This window comes from Hippopotamus amphibius, chromosome 2 (genome assembly GCF_030028045.1).
Source record: "Hippopotamus amphibius kiboko isolate mHipAmp2 chromosome 2, mHipAmp2.hap2, whole genome shotgun sequence".
NCBI classification, from domain to species: Eukaryota; Metazoa; Chordata; class Mammalia; order Artiodactyla; family Hippopotamidae; genus Hippopotamus; species Hippopotamus amphibius.
The window spans coordinates 38784121-38809976 of record NC_080187.1 but is presented as its reverse complement, the minus strand read 5'-3'; the positions used below and the strand labels follow the sequence as shown (position 1 = coordinate 38809976).

Genomic DNA, 25856 nt, shown 5'->3' with positions numbered 1-25856 from the left:
CCATGGCTGAACACTAGGATGCCATACCTGCTACCATGTGATTACCAACTCCAACTCTTTTTTCTGCCCACCTGGGCTCACATGCTGCTACCAACTTCTTACGCCCTAATAAAATACCTTGCCATGGTAACTTCCAGAATTCCTGTTCATCTCTGTCTTTGGCTCTCTGTATCCAACCCTGCCCCCAATCCTTCTCAGTTCCTCATTCACCCCTTTAGGTATCTGCCCTGCTCTCTTGATTGTAGGGAAACCATTTTTCTTATGACACACAGAGTCCCTCCTCATTACTGCCACCTTGTCTCAAAAAGCCCTCTTGATGCTATGTCCTCATTTTTCTGCACCTCTGTGGAACAAAGCTCCCCAAAGCAGTTGATTACACGTGCCGTCACCAACTGCTCTTCCTCCACCTCGTGAATCCACTCCAGTCATGCCTTCACCTCCACCTCTCGCCTGAGACTATACTTCTCAAGGCCACCGATGATCTTTGTGTTGTTAAATCTAATGATCAACTGAGTCCTCATTTCACTTGGCCGACGGGCAACTTTTCATGCAGTTGATCACTTTCTCCTTGAAATACTTTCTTCTCTTGGCTTCCAGTACGCTACTCTCTCCTGGTTTTCCTCCTACCTCACTGGCTACTACTTCTCCGTCTCAGCTTATTGGTTCCTACCTTTTCCTCCAAATTCTTAACGTTGGAGTGTCCCAGAGCCCGGTCCTTAGATCTTTCCTTCATTTACAATCATTACCTTGCTGATCTTATCCAGTCTCATGGTTTTATGTGTCTTCCTTCCTTTCCTTCCTTCCTTCCTTCCACCCTCCCTTCTTCTCCTCCTCCTCTTCCTCCTCCTCCTTCTTCATCATCTAATCTTTTTTTTTTAAGCTCTTCATTGGAGTATAATTGCTTTACACTGTTGTGCCAGTTTTTGCTGTACAACAAAGTAAATCAGTGTATTCATACATATATCCCCATATCCCCTCCCTCTCGCAACTCCCTCCCACCCTCCTCCTCACCCCTCTAAGTCATCACCCATCATGGAGTTGATCATCATCTAATCTTAATCTATCTTTCTATCAAGTCTTCTACAGCCAGAATTTTCCCTGAGGACCATCACGTTTCTGTGTTGAGAAGATGACTATTGGAAGTATGGTCTCAGGCAGAAACTGGGAGATTTGTTATGATGTTACTGCAGTAATCATAGCAGCAGAGGAGTGAGATGTGGTCATGTTCTGAATTCATTTCAGAAGGTAGAGACAACAGGGTGGATTGGATATGGACAGTTAGGGGAGAAAATGTCAAACCAATGTTTTTGTGCTGAACAACTGGAAAGATGGAGTTGCCATTAACTGATGTTGTGAATACTGTGATTGGAGCATGTTTCATATGTGTAATTAGATGATGGGTGGGGGCAGGGAATCAGGATTTCACTGTTCTATAGTTTGAGGTGAATATTGGACATTCAAGTATATGTGTTGATGAGACAATTTGGGCACGTAAGACTGCATCTCATGAAATCATGAGCTCCACTGTGCAAGACCTGTGTCTTTGTCACGTTAGCTATGGTCCCTTGCATATAGTAAGTAAATATTTTAATTGTTTTTTTAAGTTTCTTTTTTTTCCTTCCAGTCTTGAGATTTAATTGATATACAGCACTATATAAGTTTAAGCTGTACAGCATAATCAAGGTTATTTTTATTGTGCCCCATCTGGGGTCCTCGTGAGCTGAGTACCCCATAATCCTGTGGCAGGACTCCCTATTCCATACCACTCACCATAGTAATGTAACAATTCATCTGCATCCCCAGCCCAGACTTTGGATTTAAGCACTATTAAGGTATTATTACGCCAGCCACTATCCTAAACTCTGGGGATATGAGATATTATTGTATTATTTAGGCAAGAATGGATGAGTAATCTAACAAGCAGAGGCAGGAAACACAGAAGAAAAGGGGGCAAAGTTGAGATACATCAAGATTAGAGCACAGCCACTGACTTCATGTTTGAGCTGAGCAAAACCACAGATTTATAATTATACCAATGCCTGAGACTGGAAAACAGTTTTGTGGGGTGGAGTGTGAGTGCGCAGAAATCTTACTCTCCATCGCCTTTGGAAAACAAGGCTCAACTCACTGCTCTTCATCCCACTAAGGACAACAGGCCAAAGCTCAGTTTATTCATCTCCATCCCCTAAAAGCCCTTGGGTTCTGGGCTGGCTTCCTGGCCCAAGGTTCTTTAGAGTGCACAGCAAACCAGCCTTTTCTCTTACCATGCCCGCTTCAGGAACATGTCAGCTTCTGTCCCAGGTACTCAGACCTCCACCTGCTCTCCCTCCCTGCTTCCCTCCATGTCTACCCTTGGGAGTCAAGGACCAGCCCTTCTCCATGTCCCACTGTGATCTTCATTCCCAGTGTCATATATTACATGCATCTGATAGACAGTGGAGGTGGGAAATATGCAAGAGAGCTGCAGCAGCCACCCAGGTGAGTTCTCCAGAAAGATCTAACCAATAACCAACAGGGAGAAGAAAGGGGAGATTCTATCATTTGCTTTTGACATTTGTCATATTACCCACATGCTGCTGATAAACACAAGGCACCTCCTCAAGGCTGGAACACTAGCACTCTCCTAAAAACCTCCCTTCCAGATTGTGGGCATATATAGAAGTCATCAGTGAATTCTGCCTGTGGGATTCCTGGCTACTCTTCCTTGAAAGTACTAGCCTCATGTCCACATTGCTCTCTGGGCCCAAGGACTCCATGACAGAATTCAAGCCTGACCTGTACCTTCAATGTACCTTAGACAAGGGCCTTCCGTCTCTGCTCAAGTCCCTTTATCCACAGTCCAGGAGGAGGGTGGGTGGAAGGCTGACCCAGCTTACGTTAAAGCTCCTTCCCTAGATAGGAAGGGCATTTACCTCCCTTATGCCTTCCTTGAACACACCACAGTGGAGAAAAGGAGCAGACATACAACTCTCTGCTTAGACATATAGAGTGTATTTTGGGTGGCACTCTGCCCACCTGCAAACAGTAGCAGTCCTCTTCAAGGGATGCAGATGTTGGAGAGACTACAAAGTCTTTTGACTGAGCTGGGTCTTCTTGAGCAGACCAGTGTTTCCCTCCAAGGTGAGAGCTGAGAGTTAGGGTGGGTTCCCTAGCTGAGTGGCACAAGCTACTCGAGGACTGTGCCGAGGGCAGTGGCGGGGGGGGCCCAGGACTGAGGCAGAGTGGAGTTGATGGGAGTGGGAGAGGTGCCGGAGCTTACGGTCTGGGGAGTGCGTAACATCCAAGAGGGTCAAGCCCACCTTCTTCTCAGTGGGCAAAAATTGGGCTTTAGGGTCCCCTCTTGTCTTTTCTGTCTTAGCTCGCCCCTTGGGACTTTTGGCTGGAACCAGACTCTTTGCAGCATTTTCTTTTCTGGTGTTGGCCACTTTCTCAGATGTGGAAGACATGGATTCCTCATGCCCTTTGCCTTTGGTCTTGGGGTTAATACAGCGCAGAAAAGATTTCATCTTATTTTTCAAGCTAGATTGTGGAAGGCTGGGCCTCTTGTGAGTATGGCCTTGCATCACCTGCCCCTGAAAAACCTGACCTTGTAAAGTCTGGCCCCGCAATGGCTTACCCGGAATGAGCTGGCCCAGGAAAGGCTGGCCCTGTGACGCCTGGGGCACCACAGGCTGGGCATTCTCAGGAACCCTTGCTGGTTTGAGGATGACATTGAGTTTGACTTGACTGTCTTGCAGGTCATTCTTCTCAGACTCTTTCCCCCTAGGGACTCCAGGAGCTAGCTCTGGGAGTTTACGCTGAGGGCGATGCTGGGGACTGTGTTGACAGGGAGCGTCAGGGTGAAAGCGACGTCGCCGTTGCCGGGGGCTGCGAGGTGTCCTGTTCAGAAGCATCCCTTCTGGCCTCCGGGCTTCAGCAGAGGGGCTTTTTTCTCTTGTGGAGGAGGTTGCAAACCCAGCATCCCCTTCCCCATGGTCCCCGGCCAATTTGGATTTGCCTGGCTGCTCTCTCTTTTCTGCCAGTGTGGGGACTTGGCCTGAGACCTTGCGCTTGTCGGGGCTTTGGGGCTCAGAGCTCCAGGACTCCTCCAGGCTGGGGTTGTTCACAGTGGCCTCTAGCTGAACACAAAGCACCCGGGCCTCTGTCATATTCCCACTGGGTTGCGAGATATTAGAGGCACAGTGGACAGAACTGTGGGGTACTGCACTGGAACTGGGTTGCTTCTGTTTCTGATGCACTGCCTTTAACTCAGGGCCCAGTTGTTGTTTGAGGTGGAGCCATTCTGGATCTGGGGCACGTGGCGTATCTGGTGGGATGGGGAGTTCCTGGAGCAGTGTGTTTCCTTGGTTGTTTAGATTCCCTAGAGGCTCCTGTGCGTATATGTCCTCTGAGGGTGCTACAATTTGTCCCCTAGACTCCCTTACCTTTATGGGAATTCCCAGTTGCATCTCTAGGATCTTCTTTCTCAGATGGAAATTTAGTTTGGCCAAAATGTGTTCCCCAAGTGAGCAGGGCCTCCTAGGCTCTGTCTGACTTTCTAGAGGCACTGTCTCAGTTACTCCTTCCACTTGCACTTCAGCCTGGACTTCATCTGCAATGTCTGCACAAGCCTTGTTGGCATCTTGAAAGCCTGGCCCAGGACTCAGACTCTGACTTAGACCCTTCTCTTCAGGTGAGGTCCTCTGAGCCAGAGGTTCTGTTGGGAATTCAATAGGCTCAGGAGCCACCTCTGTGACCTCAGCTTGGGAAGTAAATGCTGGGTCCATGGCCCTGGAGAGAGCCACATAATAAAGAGCAGGCAGCCCTGACAAGAAGGCCAGATATTTGTGACGTAAACTTGTCTCCAGTTTCTCAATGACTCCCTTGGACAGGGCTTGGGGCAGCTTAGGATGTTCAGTGACAGCATCTGGTGAGGCTTGCTGCTGCTGATCAAGGGCCGTTGGCATCCAGGATGTAACTTTCTGCTGTAGGCCCGGGTCAGTTGCTGCTTGTAGTTCCAGAGGCTTGCTTTCTGGGATGCGGGTGAAGGAAGCCACTTCCAGGCTGCCAGGAATCATGCACTCCCAAGAGCTACATACACAGGTAGGGACATTGCCCTGGTGAATCTGCCCGGATTTGGAGTCGATATGGCTCTGCAATATTGCCTTGGCCTGTTCAAACAGGTGTGGCATGGGGACTGACTCTGGGTCCGCCATGGGTGAGAATGGGTCACCAGCCCCAGTGTCCTCTAGAGATGTAGGCTGGGGGCCATTCACACTGTCCAGGGCTGTGCTGCTCCAGGACATCGTCTGCTGGTCAGCAGGGGACAGGAGCAACTGAATGGACTGCTGGACCTTCTTGGGCAGGCCCCAGCGGTGGTGAATCAACCGCCTCTGGAGGTGGAATCCCAGCAGCCTCCTGGCATGCTGTTGTGGGAAGGGTAGCTCCCTTGTGAGGACTGAGACGGGCTGCCCTAGCCAGGAAGTTTTCACAGTCTCAGAAGACTGGACTTTGTCACAGGGCTTGTACTGCACAGGGCTCTGGGTGTGTTGATCTCTCTGGAAAACATCTGGCACGTTCCACTGAAGCTGGAGCTGCCTCTGCAGCAGGTGCCACTCCAAGGCTTCACATTCATCCAGAGTCAGAAATGGGACACTGATCGGAGCTTGGTGGTGGTCAGGTGGAGCAACCCCATTTTGAGAAGACAGAGAAGAGGGTGGAGCTGACTGAGGTGGAGTTTCAGGTAGCAGAGGGAGGAAGGAGAGTTCCTTGAAGATAAAAGGATCCTTCAAGGGGGGCTTGGACACGCTCTCATTCATGGAGAGGCCTTGAGAACCCAAGAAGGTGTCAACCAGGGACTCACTGTGCAGAGAAGGGAGACCACAGTATAGCTGGCTGTATTTTGGCTGCACATGGCCCACTGAGGCATCAGCCTGTTGCCCTGGCATTATACAAAGATAATTTAATTCTTTAAGGGCTGAAGAGGGTAAGGCAAGAGCCATACGGTTTGGGGTTTGCTGGTAGCAGTGTCTTTGTTCTGAGTCCATTACGGACCATTCAGAAACCCAGAAGGCCTGGGTAGGCTGGCCAGCCATACATGAACGCCAGTTCTGATATGAAATGGTCCCAGATTTCTCAACAGAGAACTGAGAAGTACCATTCTGAAGGAAAGACACGCGTTGGTTATACATAGGTTGGTAAAATAATGGTGGATTTGGCATAAGCTGCCTCAGGGACTCTTCTACACGTCTGGGGAGCCCCCACCTCTGGAAATGCATCCATTTTTTTACATGTACCTCTAGAAGCCTCAAGACTTCAGGACTCAGGAACGGCAGGTGGGGAGGGAGGACACTGACCACCTGCAAGGCCATAGGATGTGTCAGGGTAGTAATTTCTCGGTTCAGGGTCAGCAGAGAGACCTGGGAATTTAAGGGCTGCTGGCCTTGGTTCCCATAGACAAGGCTGAGGTTGCTCTGCATCACCTCCTGCAAGTTCACTGAAACGCTAGGTTCTTCAATCCCTGAAGAAAACATAGTCTCTGGGCCCCCGGGCACCTCTAGCACTTGAAATCCCTGCCTTAGCTTGAGGTGTTCAGCCCAGTAATCATAGATGCTGGCTGCACCAGTTGACTGGGTTAAGGATTTCTGTGACACTGTGAGGGTTGCAGACGGAAGTGCAAAGTCTTTGGAGTGTGGGCAGTGATGCTCCAGACTCTGTTCAAAAGACACATTAGATGTGGACAAAACCTCTAGGCAAGAGGAGCCCTGCGATGACCCCTGTGAAGTGGGGCCACCCACCACCAACTGCTGAATCTCCAGAGCCACGGCATTGCAGGTCTGGCAGCAGGGATCAGCACACAGGAGCCGCCGCACACTCCCCTCCTCAGGAAGCCAGCCCTGGCTGGGAAGGGAAACACCGGGGCAGCTTGTTACTGATGGAGTGACATCTGCCTCTTTTCAAGTGTGTGGCCCGGAGACTGACGCTGCCCTCCCTAGCCCTGTAAACTCTGAGGCCTGCACCCACTGGGTGTTTACTCATCTACTTTTCTTCCTAGGGAAATGCCATTTGGCAAGTTACGGTGGACTGGGCTGAGAGCCTGGGGCTTGTTGGGCAAGGTTTCAGACAACTGATGGGAACACAGGGCCTTGAGAGACTGGGAAGTGGGAGACTTCTCTGCTGACCTGTGCTGAGAAGCTGAACTAGCAGAAGGGAACCAGGCAGATGGGGGAGCCAATGGTTAGCTGATGGGGCAGCACCAGGAACAGCACCAGGTAGAACCTGGAGTCAGCCTCGCTTGGGGCTAAGGAGGTCCTTGTGGGAACTCTGCATTCTGGGGATTAGAGGGCACACACATCTCTTGGAAGCCAATCTCTATTCTCTAGAGATCTTAAGAAGGGGGCGATATGACAAGCTCCTGCCTGAGGGCTGTCCCAGGAACTGGTCTCCCTGAAGACAAAACCAGAAGAGGTAATGTCTGCAGGGTCCAGGAGTCTGCCCTTGAAACGATATAGCTATAAAGAGGATATGAAAATGATGACTTGTTTATGCACTTAATTATCCTTTCTCCTGACTTGTGGTTGAGTGAAAACCTACGTGGTTAAATCCTGCACTAGTCAAGACCTGAATTCCAGGACCTTTGTGAGCCCAGCCCAGTACAGAACTGGAAGATGCCTCTCTCCTGAGATGACCTCACCCTCTCCTCTGGCAACCCTCACCACTGCTCCAGGCTCCACTGTGTCTGGCTCCCTCCCAGACCTTATCCTTCTCCCCAACCCTGCCCCAGGCCAAGTAGGGAAATCATCACAGCCCAGGCTAGAGCTGGCACACGGCAAAGAGCAAGAGATCACCTTCTCATGATAGAGAGCAGCTCCCACGGCTTCTCAGCTTCTTTCCGGGAAAGCCTCCTAGCTGAGAAACCAGGAGACAGTGTTACATGCAATGAGAGAGGATTCAGGGACATCCTACAGGAAGCTGAAGGCCTTTGAATGACAGGAGACAGCAAACCCCAACAGTCAGTGCTCTGAGGCACATCTGAGTACAACTTAACCAGGTATGATGTGCTCTCCTGGACCTAATCGCATTTGACCTTCACAACCACACTGTCAGTGAGACAGCATCATGAGATGCCCATTTTACACATAACAAGGCTGAGAGATGAAGTGACTCCCACTGGGTCATAAAACTACTAAATGACACTCTCCTACTTCCTCTTCACTCCCAGGGGTAAGGTGGTGAAATCTGGAACATTCCCAGGCTCTGATTTCCCACCCAAAAACGTCTTCTGGGAGAATTTATCAACTTGGGGAGTTGGAGCCTTCAGTGGTCAGAGCACCTGGTGCCTGGCACCAGGGGTCTTTGAGGGACAGGGTTCTTGGGCACCTCACCCCCAGTGGAGAGAAGTCAGAGTAGAGACTGGGTCTTTACCTCTTGATACTGCATATCTAGCCCTTCGTTTGACTTTCCAGTGACGCTTAAAGACAAAAGAGTTAGAATATGAAGTTGGGACTCCATTTTCTTTTTCATGTCCAAACTGAGCCAAAGCTAATATACATTTCCCAATCCCTTTTAATTTATCTGTATTTTATTTACTTTCCTAACTTTCCATACTCTATTTTTTCACCCCAATATTTCCCTTCTCCTGATTCATTTTGAGGCTCTTCCATCCTCAATACCTCCCATTTTTTTTCCTAAGAGAAGTTCTGTATCAGGCTTATGATGAAACAAGAGAAAGAGTGAAACAGAATAAAAGGTGTGTAGGTCTCATAACCAAAGGACTTCAATTTACAAATGCCTTAGTGGACCACAAACTAGAAAAATTTCCCTTAATGGGAGGTCTTCTAAGATCCAGTGAGGCATATTCCATTTCATCTAAGTCTCAACCCAAGCCAGATAGAGATGCTCTTGATTTTTTCAATTAGAATACACTGCAGGGATAGTCTGGGAAGAAATTATTTCCAGGCTCTGAGAAGAGAAATACTACATAAGAGTAACTAATGGATGGTTTAAAAAAAAAAAAAATACATATATATATATATATATATATATAGCGGGGAGGGAGGGGAAGAGGAAGGATAAAAGGAGAGACTCTGAGAGCTTAAAAGCTTCTTATCTGAGGCTTAATTAGTTCAGTGGTGGTCATAGTGTTTCCCTACCCGGCAGCAGCTCCTTTTGTGTTCTGTTAATCCATGGTAACTCTTTTTCACTTGCCAGATAATTAGGATAATAATGAAGATGGAGCCATAGGTATATAAGGGATACCCCAAATCCCACAGAACAAAAGTCGGGCTCAGCATGGTCTAAACCTCATTAGCATGAGGAGACCAACCATCCCTCCATGTGGGCATTCAGAATCCTGGCACCTAGTGACTCCCAATGCTACACCTTGTAGTCTCTGCCTCACAGACAACGGAACCAGGCCACCAGACTGCATCACAAAGCCCTCCTGTTTGACACCATACCTGCCTTGTGAAAGACCTTTACCTGTCTAGGGATGCTCATGCAGTAATTCAGTCTGTAGGTGAGGGGGTCTGGTTGTCTGTAAGGACTGAAGGTGCCACTCATAGGCAGTGTCTGTTCTCCCACTGTCTTCACTCTCCACACTCTCCATCAGCCTAACGCCCAGTCTGGTTATGACTTAGAAATGGAGAGCTTTGATGTTAACAGGCAGTGGGTGATGGGAAATCAGAGGCTCATGAAGGGACCGTGGCTGATGTGGCAGGGAAAGGCCAAGGTGGTAGCATCTTTAAATGACATTTTGCAAGCCAAAAAGGAATGCCTCCCAGCCTGTGTGGCCTCAACTTTGTAGATGAGTGAGAAGAGACTGTAAACATTGCCTTCCATTGAGACTCACTAATGAGACTTCCTTATAGAGCTCTTTTAAGAGTTGGTTTTCTAGAGCTGTTTTTAACCATGTTACAGAATTCTGTCTACTCACAGAGATGAGTACCTGCAGAGATGGGTCACTGACCACGTCTGGCTTAAGACCAAAAAGTAGTCGCTGATTGTGGTTAGATTTACTCATCTACTCTGAATATTTGCTGTCTGTCTAAAGGAGTTTTTTGTTTTATTGTTTTTTTTAAACTTGGATTTTTGAAAACTTTAAGCAAGCCAGTTGTTTTCGAATTCATCACCAGGGCCCATCGATCTATAATTTGACCATTTACTTAAACATTTATGTTACCTACCTGACCTCTTTGGACACTGTCATATTTCTCTAACACTCTAGGATTTCTGAATTTCCTTGAGAAAAAAATCTTTCCCTGGTGACAGCAGTCTCACAGCCAAAAATCCTTGAGTTCAAAATCTCTGAAGATGCTCCTTGGTCCTTCCTCCAGCATCTAGTCTTCCACCCAGCTGACATGGTGAGCCCTCAATCTATGCTTTGTCCTAAGCTGGGCAGTGTCAAGAGTACAAAGATATTTGAGTCATGTTGCCTTTCTGCTCTCAAGACAGTCTAGTTTTCAAGATAACACTAATTCACACAAAGCAAGAGCCAACAATCCAAAACTAATGGAATCTGATACTCATTTGTGAGACCCAGGTCACAAACATCCCACGCCAGAGGAGAGAAAGCATAGTGGGGATCAGGGCATTAGAGTGACATCAGAGTTGGTTCTGTAAGTGCAGGCTGTGGCTAAAAGGAGTGTATTCGGGTGGCAGAGAAACTGATCAACAAATGCAGAACACTGAGGAATGGGCCACTAGTGCATTTGGCAGTTAGAAATGCAGTCCATCTCTAGCAGAGGTGGGCAGATTGGGGAGGCCTTGTGGGGAAAGACTGGAGGTGCAAAAGTTGGGGCTCGTGACGAAGGACCAAAGCATTTAATTGATTCCAATCACTGAAATTGTTGTTTTTTTTAAGTAGGCATACATATACATAATACAAAATTCAATAGGCAGAATAAGGTACGTAGTAAATGTCTCCTTCTCAACCTCTCATCTCCCATTTTTCTTCCCTTGAGACGGTCATTTCTATCAGATTCCTGTGTATCTTTCTGCACTAGTCTTAATATAGCCAAAAACAAATGGATTTTTATGTTTTTCTTCACAAATGGAAGTATAGTATAGACTTTTCTCTCTCTTATTTCATTTAACAATTAAATATATCTTGTGTATGCCATTTTTTAAGCTGGCTGTCATATCTTCCTTGATATGACTATAACACAACTCATCTTCAATTCTCTATTCATGGGTATTTAATTATGTACAGTCTTCTGAATAAAACGTCATATATATAAGTCCTGAATAAAACTTCATATATATAAATCCTTGTACACATGTATGGGTATGTATGTAAGAAAAATTCCTATGAGTGAACTGACATCTTAATAATATTGTCCTTTGATCCACAGATATGGTACACCTCTCCATTTTTTTAGGGTATCTTTATTTTCTCTCAGAAATGTTTTATTGTTTTTTTGTACAAGTCTTGTACATATTTTGTGAATTTATCCCTGTCAAATTTTACAATGCTATTGTAAGTGATATTAGTTTTTATTTCAATTTCTAACATTTGTTGCTAGTATACAGAAATAGAAGCTGAATATTTATCTTCTGTGCTGCAATCTTGCTAAATTCACTTATTAGTTGTAGTAGCAATTTTTTGTGTAAATTCTTTAGTATTTTCCAAATTGATGATAATGTTGTCTGACAATTTTACATCTTCTTTTCCAAACTGAATGCCTTTTATTTCTCTTTCTTACATTATTGCACTGACTAGAACATTCAGTATAATACTGAATAGAGGTGGTGAGAGCAGGCATATTTGCCTTGTTACTGATCTTAGGGGGAAAGCGTTCCCTTGTTTTTGTTCCTCAAACTTAATAATTTCAAAGTCCTATCTTTAAGTCTGCTGTTCCTTTCTTCTACCTGCACAAATCTCCTATTAAACCCCTCTAGTGAATCTTTTCATTCACTTACTGTATTTTTCAGCTCCAGAATTTCTATTTAGTTTCTTTTTATAACTTCTCTTTGTTGATATTCTCATTTTGTTCATACTTCATATTTCTTATTTCCTTTAGTTCTGTGTTTTCCTTTAGTTTTTTTCAGCATGTTTCAGGTAGTTGTTTTAATGTCTTTATTTAGTAAGTTTAATTCCTGTGCTTCTTTAGGGACAGTTTATTTTCTTCCTTTAAATGGGCCATGATCTTCTGTTTATTGGTGTCCCTTGTGATTTTTTGTTGAAGGTTGGGCATTTGTAAAAACAGCCACCTCTCTCAGTCTTTGCAGACTGGCTCTATGCTGGGGCAGTCCTCTAATTACCTGGGCATCTCTGAGCCTAGGAATCAGCTCAAGGGAAAAGTTTAAGGTCTTCTCAGCTCTCTTCTAAACGGCTGTCTTGGCTGGGCCTGTTTATGGCTTTTTCAATTCCCCCATACACAATGGCTGCTTTTGAATGTCTCAGTCTCCCAAAGAATCTCACCTCAGCTTCTCCTTCGGGCTTTCGATGGTCTATTTCATATCTCCACCTATAATCTCTTACCCAGGAGGTCTATAGTCCCCTTGTAGCTTTCATGAGCAGCATCTACCACTTCTCTCTGCCTGAGATCTGAATTAGGATACACAGAGACCAATCCTTAGGCAGCCCCAGGATGGTTAGAGCATTCAAATGTGGTCTGCTCTACTCCCTTTGTTTCAAGGGAGGGAACTGGGAATTGGGCTGCCACTTCCTCTAGACCAAAACTACACTCCACTGAGGAGGCGGGTGGGGCAGCAAGTAAAAACATCATGAAGTAATCTACTATTTTGAAGGTGACTTTTCTTGATTGAATATTTGCTTGGTTGCTATAGCCCTCTGACTATTTTCCAGAGCTTTTATAAAGTTATAATAGCTGTCAGTTTCTGGTTGTTTTTTGGTGTTTCCATGGGAGAACAAGGGCTTGGAGCTTACAGGTCCACCATTTTTCGCTACAAATATTCTTGTGCTTTGTTTTGCAATTCAGTTAAGTTACTTGGAAACAGTTTGATTCTTTCAGGTATTCCTTACAAGCCTTATTAGGCAGATCCCATCAAAATTTAGTCCAGGATTAATTTTTACTTACAACTGAGGCAAGGCCTTTCTTGGTACTCTACCCAATGTCCCATTTATTAGGAGGTTTTCTACTTTGACTGTTGGAATAGGCTCTCTATCTGCCTCTGTGTGTGACCTCTGATACTACGCCCTTATATCTTTTTAGATGTCTTTTTTAAAGCCCACCTCTGGTATTTTTCTCAAATGCATGTTCTGACCAATCCTCTGCTGAACATTTGAGGGGGACCCTCTTCAGATCTCAAGAGTTCTCTCTGCGTCCAGTCCTCTCTTCTCAGATAATCTGCCCTGTGAATTCTAGCTGCCTTGGCCTCCTCTGACTCCCAGCTCCATCTTCTCAACTCATAGACTGCTAAGTTCTACCTGGGTTTCTCCTCCCTATACCATGGCATGGGAACTCTGCCTAGGCTGTAAGCTGACACTACTGTAGGACTACTTCATTAATTTCCCATCTCTTGTTGATCACTGTCATTTGTTACTTGATGTCTAATGTCTTAAGATTCACTGTATATTTTGTCTAGTTCTATAGCTGTTATGAATAGTAGGATAAATGTGGGCCCTCCTGCTCCATCTTGACCGAAAGTGGGAGTCTCAACAGAGTTGTAAAGTTTTATTTTTATAGTTCCTGCTTTATTTTAATTAGGGTTTACTCCTGTGTATTTTGTTTTTTGCTATTGGAAATTAATGCTGCTCAATTCTGTTTATTAACTTCATAAACAGGATTAAAATTTTCAGTTTATTTCTTTTGGTTTCCATCACTGGAACACAGTAATTTTTTATCTTTCCTTCTAATTTTTATTCCCATTTGTTTTCCTGTTTACTTGTATTGGCTACTACAGAGTTGACATGCTCCTGACTTCAGTGAGAATGTATATATTGATGACTTTTGCAATAAGATTTTTAAAAACTATGTGTATGCATATGTGTGGGGGAGTGAGTGTATGTGTGTGTATTATCACGTTAAGGATTCTATTTTATATACAATTTCTATAAAGAATAGATGCTGAAACTACTTCAGGTAATAATGGAGTAACTGAACTGCATTAGCTCTCCTGTTGTAAAGAAGCACAAAATTAGACAAAATACACGCACAAATTGTTTGGACAGTGGGCAACAATGGACTATGATCCTTTATACAGAGAAACATAGGAGGAAAGTTGCACAATTGCCCCAGCTTTCCGCCTGGGGCACCTTGCAGACGGCAGTGCCAGGAGGTGAAGTCCAGGCAGAGCACAGTTACGTTGCTGTGTTCTGGAAGTATGGATCATCATTTCTGCTTTTTGAGCCTGCCTGCAGCTATGCAGAAAAGGAGCACTGGAAATATGTACAGGGTTGCTCATTAATTCTCTGGCCAAATGATAATCTGCACATGTACAGGATGAGACTCTGTAAGCTCTAGTTTAGGACATCTCCTGGAGTTGTGAGCTGAATGGAATTTCTGGAGGTTTCACAGTACTATTAGATACAGAAATCCAATGGGTCAAAATGGAGGGAACTTACTGAACATCGGGGACACTCAAATGGCCTTCCAAAAAAGTCCACACTGTAGGGTAAACTACTCCAGACCTTGATAAGGCTGCTCTAATCCTACCCTAACAAAGGTTAGAAAAACCCTTGAAAAAAGATTTACTGATCTGCCAGTAAATTAACTGTCTGCCAGAACAAATATCAATATTCTCTAAATGTGAGACTGAGACAAAGGAAGTATAAGATTAGCCTAGACATCTTGTGCCAAAAAGTATAGAAGTTCTCAAAAAATCATGAAGATATATTAAAAGGACATAGCAGACAACTTAAAGGAGCTACCACTGGCCAAGTACAGGACAATTTGAGTATCAAAATAAATAGTGATGGGGACTTCCCTGGTGGTCCAGTGGTAAAGAATCTGTCCTGCAATGCAGAGGACACAGGTTCGATCCCTGGTCATGGAATTAAGATCCCACATGCTGCCAGGCAACTAAGCCTGTGTGCCACAACTACTGAGCCCATGTGCCTCAACTAGAGAGCCCACATGCCTCAAACTACAGAGCCCATGCGCTCTGGAGCCCGCACGTCACAACTACAGAGCCCATGCACCTTGGAGTTCACATGCCACAACTAGAGAGGAACCCAAGCACCACAACGAAGAGCCCACTTGCCTCAACGAAAGATCCCACATGCCACAACAAAGACCGAATGCAGCCAAAAAAAAAAAAAAAAACTCTTAAAAAGAAGTGATAATAATGGATTATAACATATTGAATAAGTTAAGAATCAATTAGTCTATACTGATATAAACAAACATGAAAGGAGGGAAATCTCTTTCTTCCAGAAGAATGCCAACTTATAAATATAGGAGGAGTAATGACAGAAAGTCTGCAATGATTGCTACAACTAGTGGGTGAAAGTTTGATGAGGAACAGAATATTTTCACAGTCTCAGAGTATCTTGTCATAAGTTAAGGCACCACCGTAACCAAATTTAACATCATCAATATTGGGACAAATCAAGTAATTTGCCTCCTGATATAATGCACTGAGAAGAACACAATATCACTTTGGTTGCATAACTGTCAAAAATGTAGAACTTGAATCTAATCATGAAGAAACACTGAACAAATAGAGGGATAATCTATAAAATAGCAGGCCTGTACTCTTCCAACAGTAAGCGACAAGACAACTAAATGCAATGCATGAGGGAAAATTAGCTATTAAGGACATTAGAGGAGTAACATTGTCAGTTTTTACTCTTTAGAAAGATCACTTTAGTTGCTTCATGGAGGATAGACTTTAGGGGAGCAAGAACAGAAAAGAGACCATTAGGATGACATTGCCTAGCTCAAGAGTATAAGGATGTTATACCTAGATAAGCTAGACATAGCTGGGGCTTTGACTAGGTTTTTAATAGTGGATTTGTTAAGAAGTTGTGCAATGTAGGATATATTTGGAAACACATCTACTGGTAGATTGAATGTTGGGTGTGAAGGTAAAATAAAGAATTAAAGAAAATCCCTGGTTTACTATTGGCCTGAGGAATTGGATAGAGGGTACTATTAGTGATAAGGTGAAGACCTGAGGAATATGGATTTTGGGAGGTAGGGGATGAATACTTCATATTTGACTATACTATGTTTCAGGTACCTATTACACTTTCAAGCAAAAATATCATATAAGGAGTTGGATGTACAGGTCTAGAAGTCAGGGTGTAGGTCTCGGCCAGAAATACAAACTTGGGAGTCACTAGCTAGACGTAATTGAAGCTATGTGGCCAGATAAAATCTTTGAGAAAGTATAATTAGAGAAGAAAAGCAAACTAAGCAGGCCAAGGACCAAATCCAGGGTTACTTCAACACTAAGAGGTCTGGTAGAGGAGGAAGAGCCAACAAACAAAATCAGAAGGGATGGATGGCGAGTTTGAAGAAAAATGAGAGTATGGTGTTCTTCAAGAAGTAAGTGTTTCAAGATGTAGAAAACAAATATATGGACACCAAGTGGGGAGAGTCGGGCGGGGGGGGGGCGTTGGGGTGGGATGAATTGGGAGATTGAGATTGCCATATATACATTACTAATAAGAAAAAATATCAAATTGTACACTTTAAATATATGCAGTTTATTGTATGTCAATTGTATCTCAATAAAAGTTCTTAAAAAAAGTAACTGTTTCAAGAAAAAGGAAATGGTCAGCTGTGTCAAATGCTAATGAAAGGTGTACTAAGGTGAAGACAGAAAATGACCGTCCGCTTTGGTGAGATATGAGTCGTTTGTGGTGCTGACAAAGGTCCGTTTCAGAGTAGCTGTGGGGAAAAAGCCTAGTTAAAGGAAGTTCAGCAAACAATAGAAAGTGAAAAAATAGAGCAAATGAGCATAAATATACAACACTTTCAAGAAATTTTGCTTTGAAGGAGAACAAAAGACTTCTTTGGTAATTAGAAAGAATACAGGATCAAGGCTGTGTGTGCGTGTGTGTTAAATTTGGTAGTACTAGCACGTTTATATGTTGATAGTGATCTAGAGATGAAGAAATTGATGGAAAGAGGGAGGGATACTTAATGCAGTTTAGTTCAGAGAAAAGGCATACCACGTGAATACAGAAGGAGAAATATTGGCAGAATTTGATGGGAAAATGAGAACATTTCTTTTCCAGCTGTACTTGTTTTATATTCGGAACTGTAGTTGTTCCTCACTTGAGTGTTAGGGGCAGGGTGGTACAGCTGTAAACAAAATGGGAGTGTGAAATGGCTGGCTTGGGAGTGAAAAAAATGTCTGTTAGTACAAGTGCCCATTTGAGAATGATGGCAATAAATGTGATATGAGTCCAGTCAGCACTGTTAAATGACTCTCTCCTGTAAGGTTCAGCAGCTGTGTGAACTGAACAGATGATTTAGGTTAGCCAGAGTGTGAGTTTTACCAGGCAAAAGTTATGACAAAAAAAGAGGAGCAACGGGGTTTAGGTGTTTAAAAAGGACCATTTTTAGTGCTAGTCCATGGACTCTAGTCTGTCTAGGAAGGGAAGTGAGCATATGATAAAGGTGTGGAATAGTGAAAGAGTGTAGTCATTGAACTGGAAGTCATAATAGCCAAAACTAGAAACAACCCAGATGTCTGTCAATTGATGAATGGATAAATAAAATACACCCTATCCATAAGTAGGAATATTATTTGACAATAAAAAGAAATTAAGTACTGATCCATGCTGCAACATGAATGAACCATGAAAACATTATGCGAAGTGAAAGAAGCCAGTCGCAAAAGACCACATATTGTATTATTCTATTTATATAAAATGTCCAGAAAAGGCAAATATACATAAACAGTATATTAGTTTCCTAAGCCTAGAGGCAGTGAGGGGAAGCAGGAAATGGGAACGGGGTATGCCGATGAGTACAGGGTTTCTTAAAGGAGCAATAAAAAAAATTCTGAAATTGATATGCTGATGGTTACACAACTCTGAATATACTAAAAAGCATTTAATTGTAAACTTTAAATGGTATGGTATATGAATTTCATCTCAATAAAACTGCTATTTTTTTTAATGTGAAGTAAAGACCTTAGACATACAAAAGTTGGAGGAATTCATCATCAGGGATCACAAAAAATTTTAAAGGAAACCATTCAGGCAGAAGGAAAATGATACCAGATGGAAATAAGAATTATAAAAAGGAATGAACTACAAATGGCAAGAACACGGGTAAACATATTTTTCCTATTATTTATATCTCTTTAAAAATAACTCACTGAACAGAAATAACAATAACATATTGTGTGTTTTTAAATATATGTATAAGTAAAATGTATGACAATACCATAAAGGCACAGAATGGAGATACAGAAACACACTATTGTTAAGTTCTCCTACTATACATGAAGTGGTTTAGTATCACTTGATGGCAGCTGGTAATAAGTTAAAGAGTTAAACTGCAAACCCTAACGCAACCATCAAAATAACAAAAGAAATATTTACAGCAAATCCAATAAATAAGATAAAATGGAATCATAGGGAACAGTCAATCTAAAAGAAGGCAGAAAAAGAGGAAAATGGTACAATTAACACAGAAAATGAATAGCAAGATGATAGACTTAAACCCAACCATATCAATAATAACATTAAAGTAAGTGGTTTAAACATCCTAATAAAAAGGCAGAGGTTGTCTGACTGAAAAACCAAGACCCAACAGTATGCTGCCTATAAGAAACACACTTTAAATATAAAGACACTAACTGGTTAAAAGAACAGAAAAATGTATAGCATGCTAATCCTAATAAAAAGAAAGCTGCAGGGGCCACATTAACCTCAAACAAAAATTTCAGAGCAAAGAGTATGATCAGTGATAAAGGTTATTATTAATATCATTATCACGTCATAATAATGTTTCAATTAATCAAGAGGACATAACAATCCCAAAGCTTTATACTCCTGATAACAGAGCTTCAAAATAAATGAAATGAAAACTTATAGGATTGAAGGAGAAATAAATCTACGACTCTATTCAGAGGTTTCAACACCCTTCTCAATAACTGATAGACCAAGTAAAAGAAAATCAGTAAAATATAAAATGCTTGAACAATACTACCAATAAACTTTATATAAATGACATTTTATAGGAACATTCCATCCAATAACAGCAGAAGACACTTTTTTCATGAGCACACGGGACATTTACTAAGATAGAAAATATTCTAGATCATAATACAAATCTCAATGAACTTAAAATAATTCAAGTTATACAAAATATGTCCTCTGATCACATGGAATTAAGTTAGAAATCAATTACAGAAAATACATCTGGAAGTCACTAAGTATTTGGAAACCAAATAACACATTTCTAAATAAGTCATCAGGAAAAGGAAAAATCAAAAGGAAATTAAAAGTATTTTAAACTGAGTTTTTTTTTTAAGAACTTTCATTGAGATACAGTTAACATACAATAAACTGCATATATTTAGAGTGCACAATTTGGTATCCCAATCTTCCAATTCATTCCCCCCCAACCCTCCCTGCTTTCCCCACTTGGTGTCCAAATGTTTGTTAAACTGAGTTTTAAAATGTATTTTGAATGAAAATTAGAATAAAATTTGTGGGGTGCAGGGAGAGAGAAATATATAGTACTAATCAGATATATTCAAAAAGAAGAAAAATCTCAAATCAACTATTTCAGTTTCCATCTTAAGAAACAAGAAAATAAGAGCAAGTAAATTTCAAAGTAAGGAGAAAGAAGGAAATCATAAATGTTAGAAGGGAAATCTATGAAATAGGAAACAGAAATACAATAGAGAAAATTGAGAATTTCAAAAGTTGTTCCTTTGAGATTATCAATAAAATTGATAAATTCTAGCCAGGTTGATCAGGAAAAAGAGAGGATTGAAATTACCAATACAAGGAATGAGAGAGATGACATCACCCCCAACCCTAGAGATAATAAAATAATAAGAGACTATGATGACTGACTTTATGCCAATAAATTCAACAACGTAGATGAAAATAACAAATTCCTTGAAAAATACAAACTACCAAGGCTCATTCAAGAAGAAACTGACAATTTTAGTAGCCCTATATCGATACAGGAAGTTGCATTTTTAGTCAAAGACCTTCCCACAAAGAAAAATCCAGGCCCAGGTATCTTTATTGGTTATTTCTACCAAACATTTAAGGAAGAAATAATACCAATTCTCCAAACCATTTTGTAAAATTGAAGAGGAGGGGCTATTTCCCGACTTGTTCTGTAGGGCTAGCACTATCTTGATGCCAAAACCAGACAAAGGCATTACAAGAAAAAGAAAAAAAGTAAAAATTTCCTCATAAGCACAGATGCAAAACTTTTAAGCAGAATTCTAGCAAGCAAAAAATTATGAAAAGGATAATAAATCATGACCAAGTGGGGTTATCACAGGAATGCAAGTTTGCTTTAACATTTGAATATCATCATATTGATATAATTCATCATATTAACGGACTAAAAAAACCCAATATGACCATTTCAACAGTGTACAAAAAACATTTGACAAAATTCAATACACATCCCTAATTTTTTAAATCTCAGCAAACTAGGAAAGGAATTCCTCCACTTGATAAAAGGTACCTATGAAAACCCCACTGCTAAGGTCATACTTAATGGTGACAGACTAGATGCTTATCTTCTAAGATTAGTAACAATACAAGGATATCTACTTTTAGAACTTCTATTCAACATTATACTGCAGGTCCTAGCAAATGCTATGAAGTAAGGAAAAGAAATAAAAGGTATCAAGGCTGGAAAGAAAGAAGGAAAATTGCCTTTATTCGCAAATGACATGATAGTCTATGTAAAAAATCCTGTGGAATCTGAAAAAAAAATGCTATTAGAACTATAAGTGAATTTAGCAAGGTTGTAAGATGCAAAGCTGATATACAGATTCAACTGTATTTCTGTATACTGGTAATGAACAGATGGAAATTGAAATCTGAAAAAAAATCAATACCACTGAAAATATAAAAACATGAAATAGGGATAAATCTAGCAAAAAGGTAAGGCCAATACACTGTATCTTTAAAACACTGCTGAGTGAAATTAAAGAACTCAAAAAATAGATATGACTTGTCCATGGGTCAGAAGACTTAATATTATGATGTCACCTCTCCCTATTTGATTTAGATATGAAAGTCAGTCCCAATAAAAATCCCAATAAGTTTTTTTTGAGAAATTGAGAAATTTTGAGAAATTCTAAAATTCATGTGGAAATACATAGAACCCAGAATAGTCAAAATAACTTTACAAAAGAATAAAGTTTCAGGATTTATACTAAGTATTATATACTAAGTCACTTATTATAAAGCTACAGCAATCAAGACAGTGTGGTATTGCCATAAATACAGACAAAGATCAGTGGAACAGAATAGAGAATCTAGATATAGACTAACTCAAGTACAGACAGACAATTTTCAACAAAGGAGTAAAGTCTTTTCAACAAGTGGTGCTAGAATAATTGTTTATCAATATCCAAGAAAATGAATTTCAATCCCTACTTCACAATATATACAAAAATGTATTCAAAATGGATCACAGATTGAATACAAAACCTAAAAGGATAAAATTTATAGAAGAAAATCCATGAACGTGAGTTAGGCAAAGATTTCTTAGATATAACTCCAAAAGTATGATCCATACAAGACAAAATGGATAAACTGTACTTCATCAAAAATTTTAAACGACTGCTCTCTGAAAAACATTAAGAGAATGAGAATGTAAGTTATATAGTGAGAGAGAAATATCTGCATATCATATATCTGGGAAAGGACTCATATCCGGATATTTAAAGAACTCTCAAGACTCAACAATAAGAAAGCAAACAACCCAATTTAAAAAGGGGAAAGAATTTGAACACACACTTCACCATAGAATTGGTGAGGCGTGGGAATGCTGTGTTCAAGCCTTTGCCATAACTGCAGAGCATACATCAAGAGTCCTGGAATTTATCAGACCTTCCCCACTTCCTGTCTCTATTAAATTGCTTCATAACAAATTACCCCAAAACTTAGCCAGTTACAATAGCACATATTTATTATCTCATGGTACCTGTGGGTCAAGAATCCAGATAGTTTACCTGGGTCTTCTGCCTCATGGCCAAAATCAAGGTGTCAACCTAGGTCCTGCAGTCTTATCCAGTTTCAACTGGAGATCTGCTTCCAAGTTCACTCAGTGGTTGTTGGCATAATTCAGTTCCTCAGGCTCTTCTGGTCCAAGAGCTTCTTTTCCTCACTGGTTCTTTGTCACAGACCACCCTTAGTACCTTGCCATGTGGGCCTCTCCAACACTGCAGCTTACTTCATAAAAGCATGCACACCAAAAGAAGGCAATAGAGAGTTGGCTAACAAGACAGAAGTAACCTAATCATGGAAGGTGGTACCCCTCAAGGCTGCCATAATCTATCGGCCAAAAGCAGGGTGCTGAAGAGGAAGAGGTTATACCATGCCATGAGTATCAGGAGGCAGAGCTCAATGGGAGTCATCTCAGAGGCTACCTACCACACTGGCCTCAGAAAATGCAGTTCTCTGGGTCAGTTTATTTTTAATACCTGAAATCCAAGGACATATTTCCTTCTAATCACTTTAAGTGTACTATTTCCAATCAATTCTTTGGGCTGATAATTCTATGTGAAACCAGGTTTTCTTGCCTGTTCCTACCCAGCACCCAGTCTGGTTTCATTCTGTCTGAGTCACAATAGGGTCCCTGTAGATCTATGTGCCTGCCTTTGTGTGGGTTTTTACCTCTTTCTGGAAAAACTCCTCCTTTATACATTGTAGAAACTCTTGATCATCTTTTAAGATTTAGCTTATGCAAGAATACCTTTTTAAAAAAATCCTCTACTAATACCCCCTACACATACATACTCACACTGCATTCTACAGGCTGAGTGAGGTTCCATTTATTCATTTTACTAATGTTTATTGAGAGGCTAATCCGTACCTGTCACATACTAGTCTGCACTCAGCAAGCATATGTAGAACAAACTAGCAAATGGTGATAAACAGGGTGTAATGAGTGCATTAAATGGGACTGAATCTGTGCTTCAGGGGACCAAAGAAGAGAACAAGGAGTGTCTCTCCACCTTGCTGAAAAGTTCTGCTTGCTAAGTGCAATCATAGCAGTCAGTCATTGATGGTGTGATGTTCCTTAACTCTGCTTCTGTGGGAAGCCAGCACTAAAGCTTCTCCTGAAGACCCCTCCCAGGCCTCCAGGGGCTAAAGATTATGTCATAATTTTGTCCTCATGTTTATTAGAGCTTTGGCAAATTTAACATTAAACAGCAGCACCTCCCTCACGCCTCATTCTTTGGAGCTGAGTCCAGGAAGACTCAGTTTCAGTCCTTGGAAACCCCAAAATAATTTAGTTAATTTAGGGTGGCCATGTTTTCCCCGGCTGACTGAAGCCAGTTCTGCTGTACTATACAAACAGGAGTGAATGGAGAGACACTATCTACAGAGGTGGAAACTAAAAGCAGCATGTAGGCTACCGCCAAAATGACTCTGCTAGGAATAGGCTCCAAAAACACTGTGGTGAGGCACTCGATTCCTAAAACCAGTCAGTCACTAGAGAACAGGCAGATCACTTAGGGCTTAGACTTCCTCAAAAAGCCAGAGTCTCATGGAGGCGTTAAAAAGACTTTTGTTCTTTCAGTTATGCTCAGAGTCTCATCTGGGTTGGTAGTACCCACATGGGCAGTGGTGTTGGTATGTGCATTCTGCATTTCTTACAGATCCTAGTTCTGCTGGTTTTCCACTTTCTGTGTTAGGTATGTGGCTTTGCCTGAGGCTACCTACCACAATCTTTCAGCACATGCTTCCAGGAGCCATTATCAACCACCTTAAAGTTTTTCACCCTTACGTGCAGATGCTGCTCATGCTAAATTTCCCTAGCTCAAACCCAGGACAGAAGAGATGCATTTTTAAGCTTCCTGCACGTGCCTTTAGGGCAGCTGCCCTCCTGTGGGCCAGGCCACAATGCCCCAGAAGTTAGGATAAATGAAGGAAACTTTTGACTTTGGTAATTTTGGTCTTTTATCATTGTGGTCTGTGGAAACTGGCTACATTCCAAAATTTTGTAGCTCTCCCTGTGATCAGAGAAATCACCTGTAGCTACTGTATGTGTTGCCCCTTCTCTGCTAGCCTGACTCACCGTTCAGGCTCTACCTCTGGGGAAGCAAAAGAGATGTGATGAGCTGACTGTTTTCTAGAAGTGAGTTTTGAAGATTTGGTCTGATCAGTCTTTCTGGCCCATTTTTGAGGAAAAGAAAAGGTACTGATGCCCTGATCTCAAACTTCTCTGTTGTCAAGTCATTGATGCAGCATTCATTCAGCAAAGATACACAGAACACGTGCTCTGTGGAAGGCAGTGAGAGCCGCCTGGATTTGTTTTCCTCCCTCCTGACCTCAGTGAAAAGTTAGGGCTTCTTTTCCCACCTTTGGAAACCTCTTTGGTTGCTTCCACCCATCCTCCCTTTCAGAGGTTTCTTTTGCTTTGTTTTTGCCTAATGAAGCCTTCTCATTTTTCAGGAGATCAGTTACTTACTTTAGAGTCTTTTCCAAACAGCTGTCACTCTCACGTCAAGAATCAAATGAAAGCAAAAGCTCATCTTTTACATCTGCATTTAACACAGCAGGATGAGACCTCTGGCTGCTGCTGATTAGGAGGCTGCTCCTCAGACTTTCCCAGCAATTATTCCTTACGGAGAGCTGTTCCTAAACTGCATTCTGATTCCCTCTTTCCCTTTTCCTGCGGCAGAGCACCGCCCCCCCTCCCCCGCCCCCACCACCTCCTTTGCTCTTATAAATAAGCAAGTTCTCTGCAGACAATGTATTTTTTACACACAAAGACACACAACCCAGGTTGCCAGGTATATCTTACTACCTTACAAACACATCTAGACAGTCTTTTTGGCTGCAACAGTACCAAGGAAAGATTCACGTTGCCATCTGATTTCCTCTAGGTCATAACAGCCAGATAAGATGGCCCTATTATACCTTTTGTCCCAAGTTTTGCCTCTCTGACTTTGTTCTCCTTCAAAATTTAGTTATTCTGGGTCTTCTGTTTCTCCATATAAACTTTAGAATCAGTTTGTTGATATCTACAAAATAACTTGCTGGGATTTTGATTGGGATTTTGACTGAATCTATACAACAATTGGCAAGAACTGACATCTTAATAATATTGAGTTTTCCTTTCCTTGAATATGGAATATCTCTCCATTTATTTGGTTTTCCTCTGCTATTGTTCATCAGAGTTTTGCAGTTTTCCTCATATATATCTTAGACGAATTCCATTAGACTTATATCTAAGTAATTTGGGGAGGTGTTAATGTAAATGGGAATGAGTTTTTAATTTTAAATTCCACTTGTTCATTACTGCTATACAGGAAAGCAATGCACTTTTGTATATTAACCTTTTATCCTGCAACCTTGCTATAATCACTTATTGGCTCCAGTTTGCCAATTCTTTTGGATTTTCTATATAGACGACCATGTCATCTGTGAACAAATACGGTTTGATAACTTCCTTCCTGGTCTTTATACACTTTATTTCCTTTTTGTGTCTCATTACATTAGCTCGGACTTCCCAGACACTTGTTTTTACCTGTTACCACTATCACTTGTCTCTCTGGAAATTAAAGCTGATTTTGTCAATTTCACAAACACTCCACGCACACTGATATCTGGGAACACACACCTTAATCAAGGTGTCTTTTGTACACAGGTTTGTCTCCTCCATTAACCACTAAAGGCTTTAGCCTCATTCATTAAGCCTAATTCTGCTGTGCCCTCACAGTTTACTCTCAAAATCAAAGCCACATCAATTTAAAATGACTTGGGTTTCTTATCTGGATTTTGATTTATTCTTTTT

The 25856-nt window shown here is 41.8% G+C and overlaps 1 protein-coding gene across 1 annotated transcript; it reads right to left on the bottom strand.

The window, feature by feature from the left end:
• Positions 1 to 3134: 3134 nt before the first annotated feature.
• SPATA31F1 (SPATA31 subfamily F member 1) lies at positions 3135 to 9272 on the bottom strand. Its single transcript, XM_057720621.1, has 4 exons — positions 9132 to 9272; positions 8404 to 8449; positions 7827 to 7887; positions 3135 to 6879 (listed from the first exon to the last, which is right to left on the bottom strand). The coding sequence occupies exons 1-4, from the start codon at positions 9270 to 9272 to the stop codon at positions 3135 to 3137; spliced, it is 3993 nt and encodes a 1330-aa protein (XP_057576604.1).
• Between the last annotated feature and the right edge of the window lie 16584 nt (positions 9273 to 25856).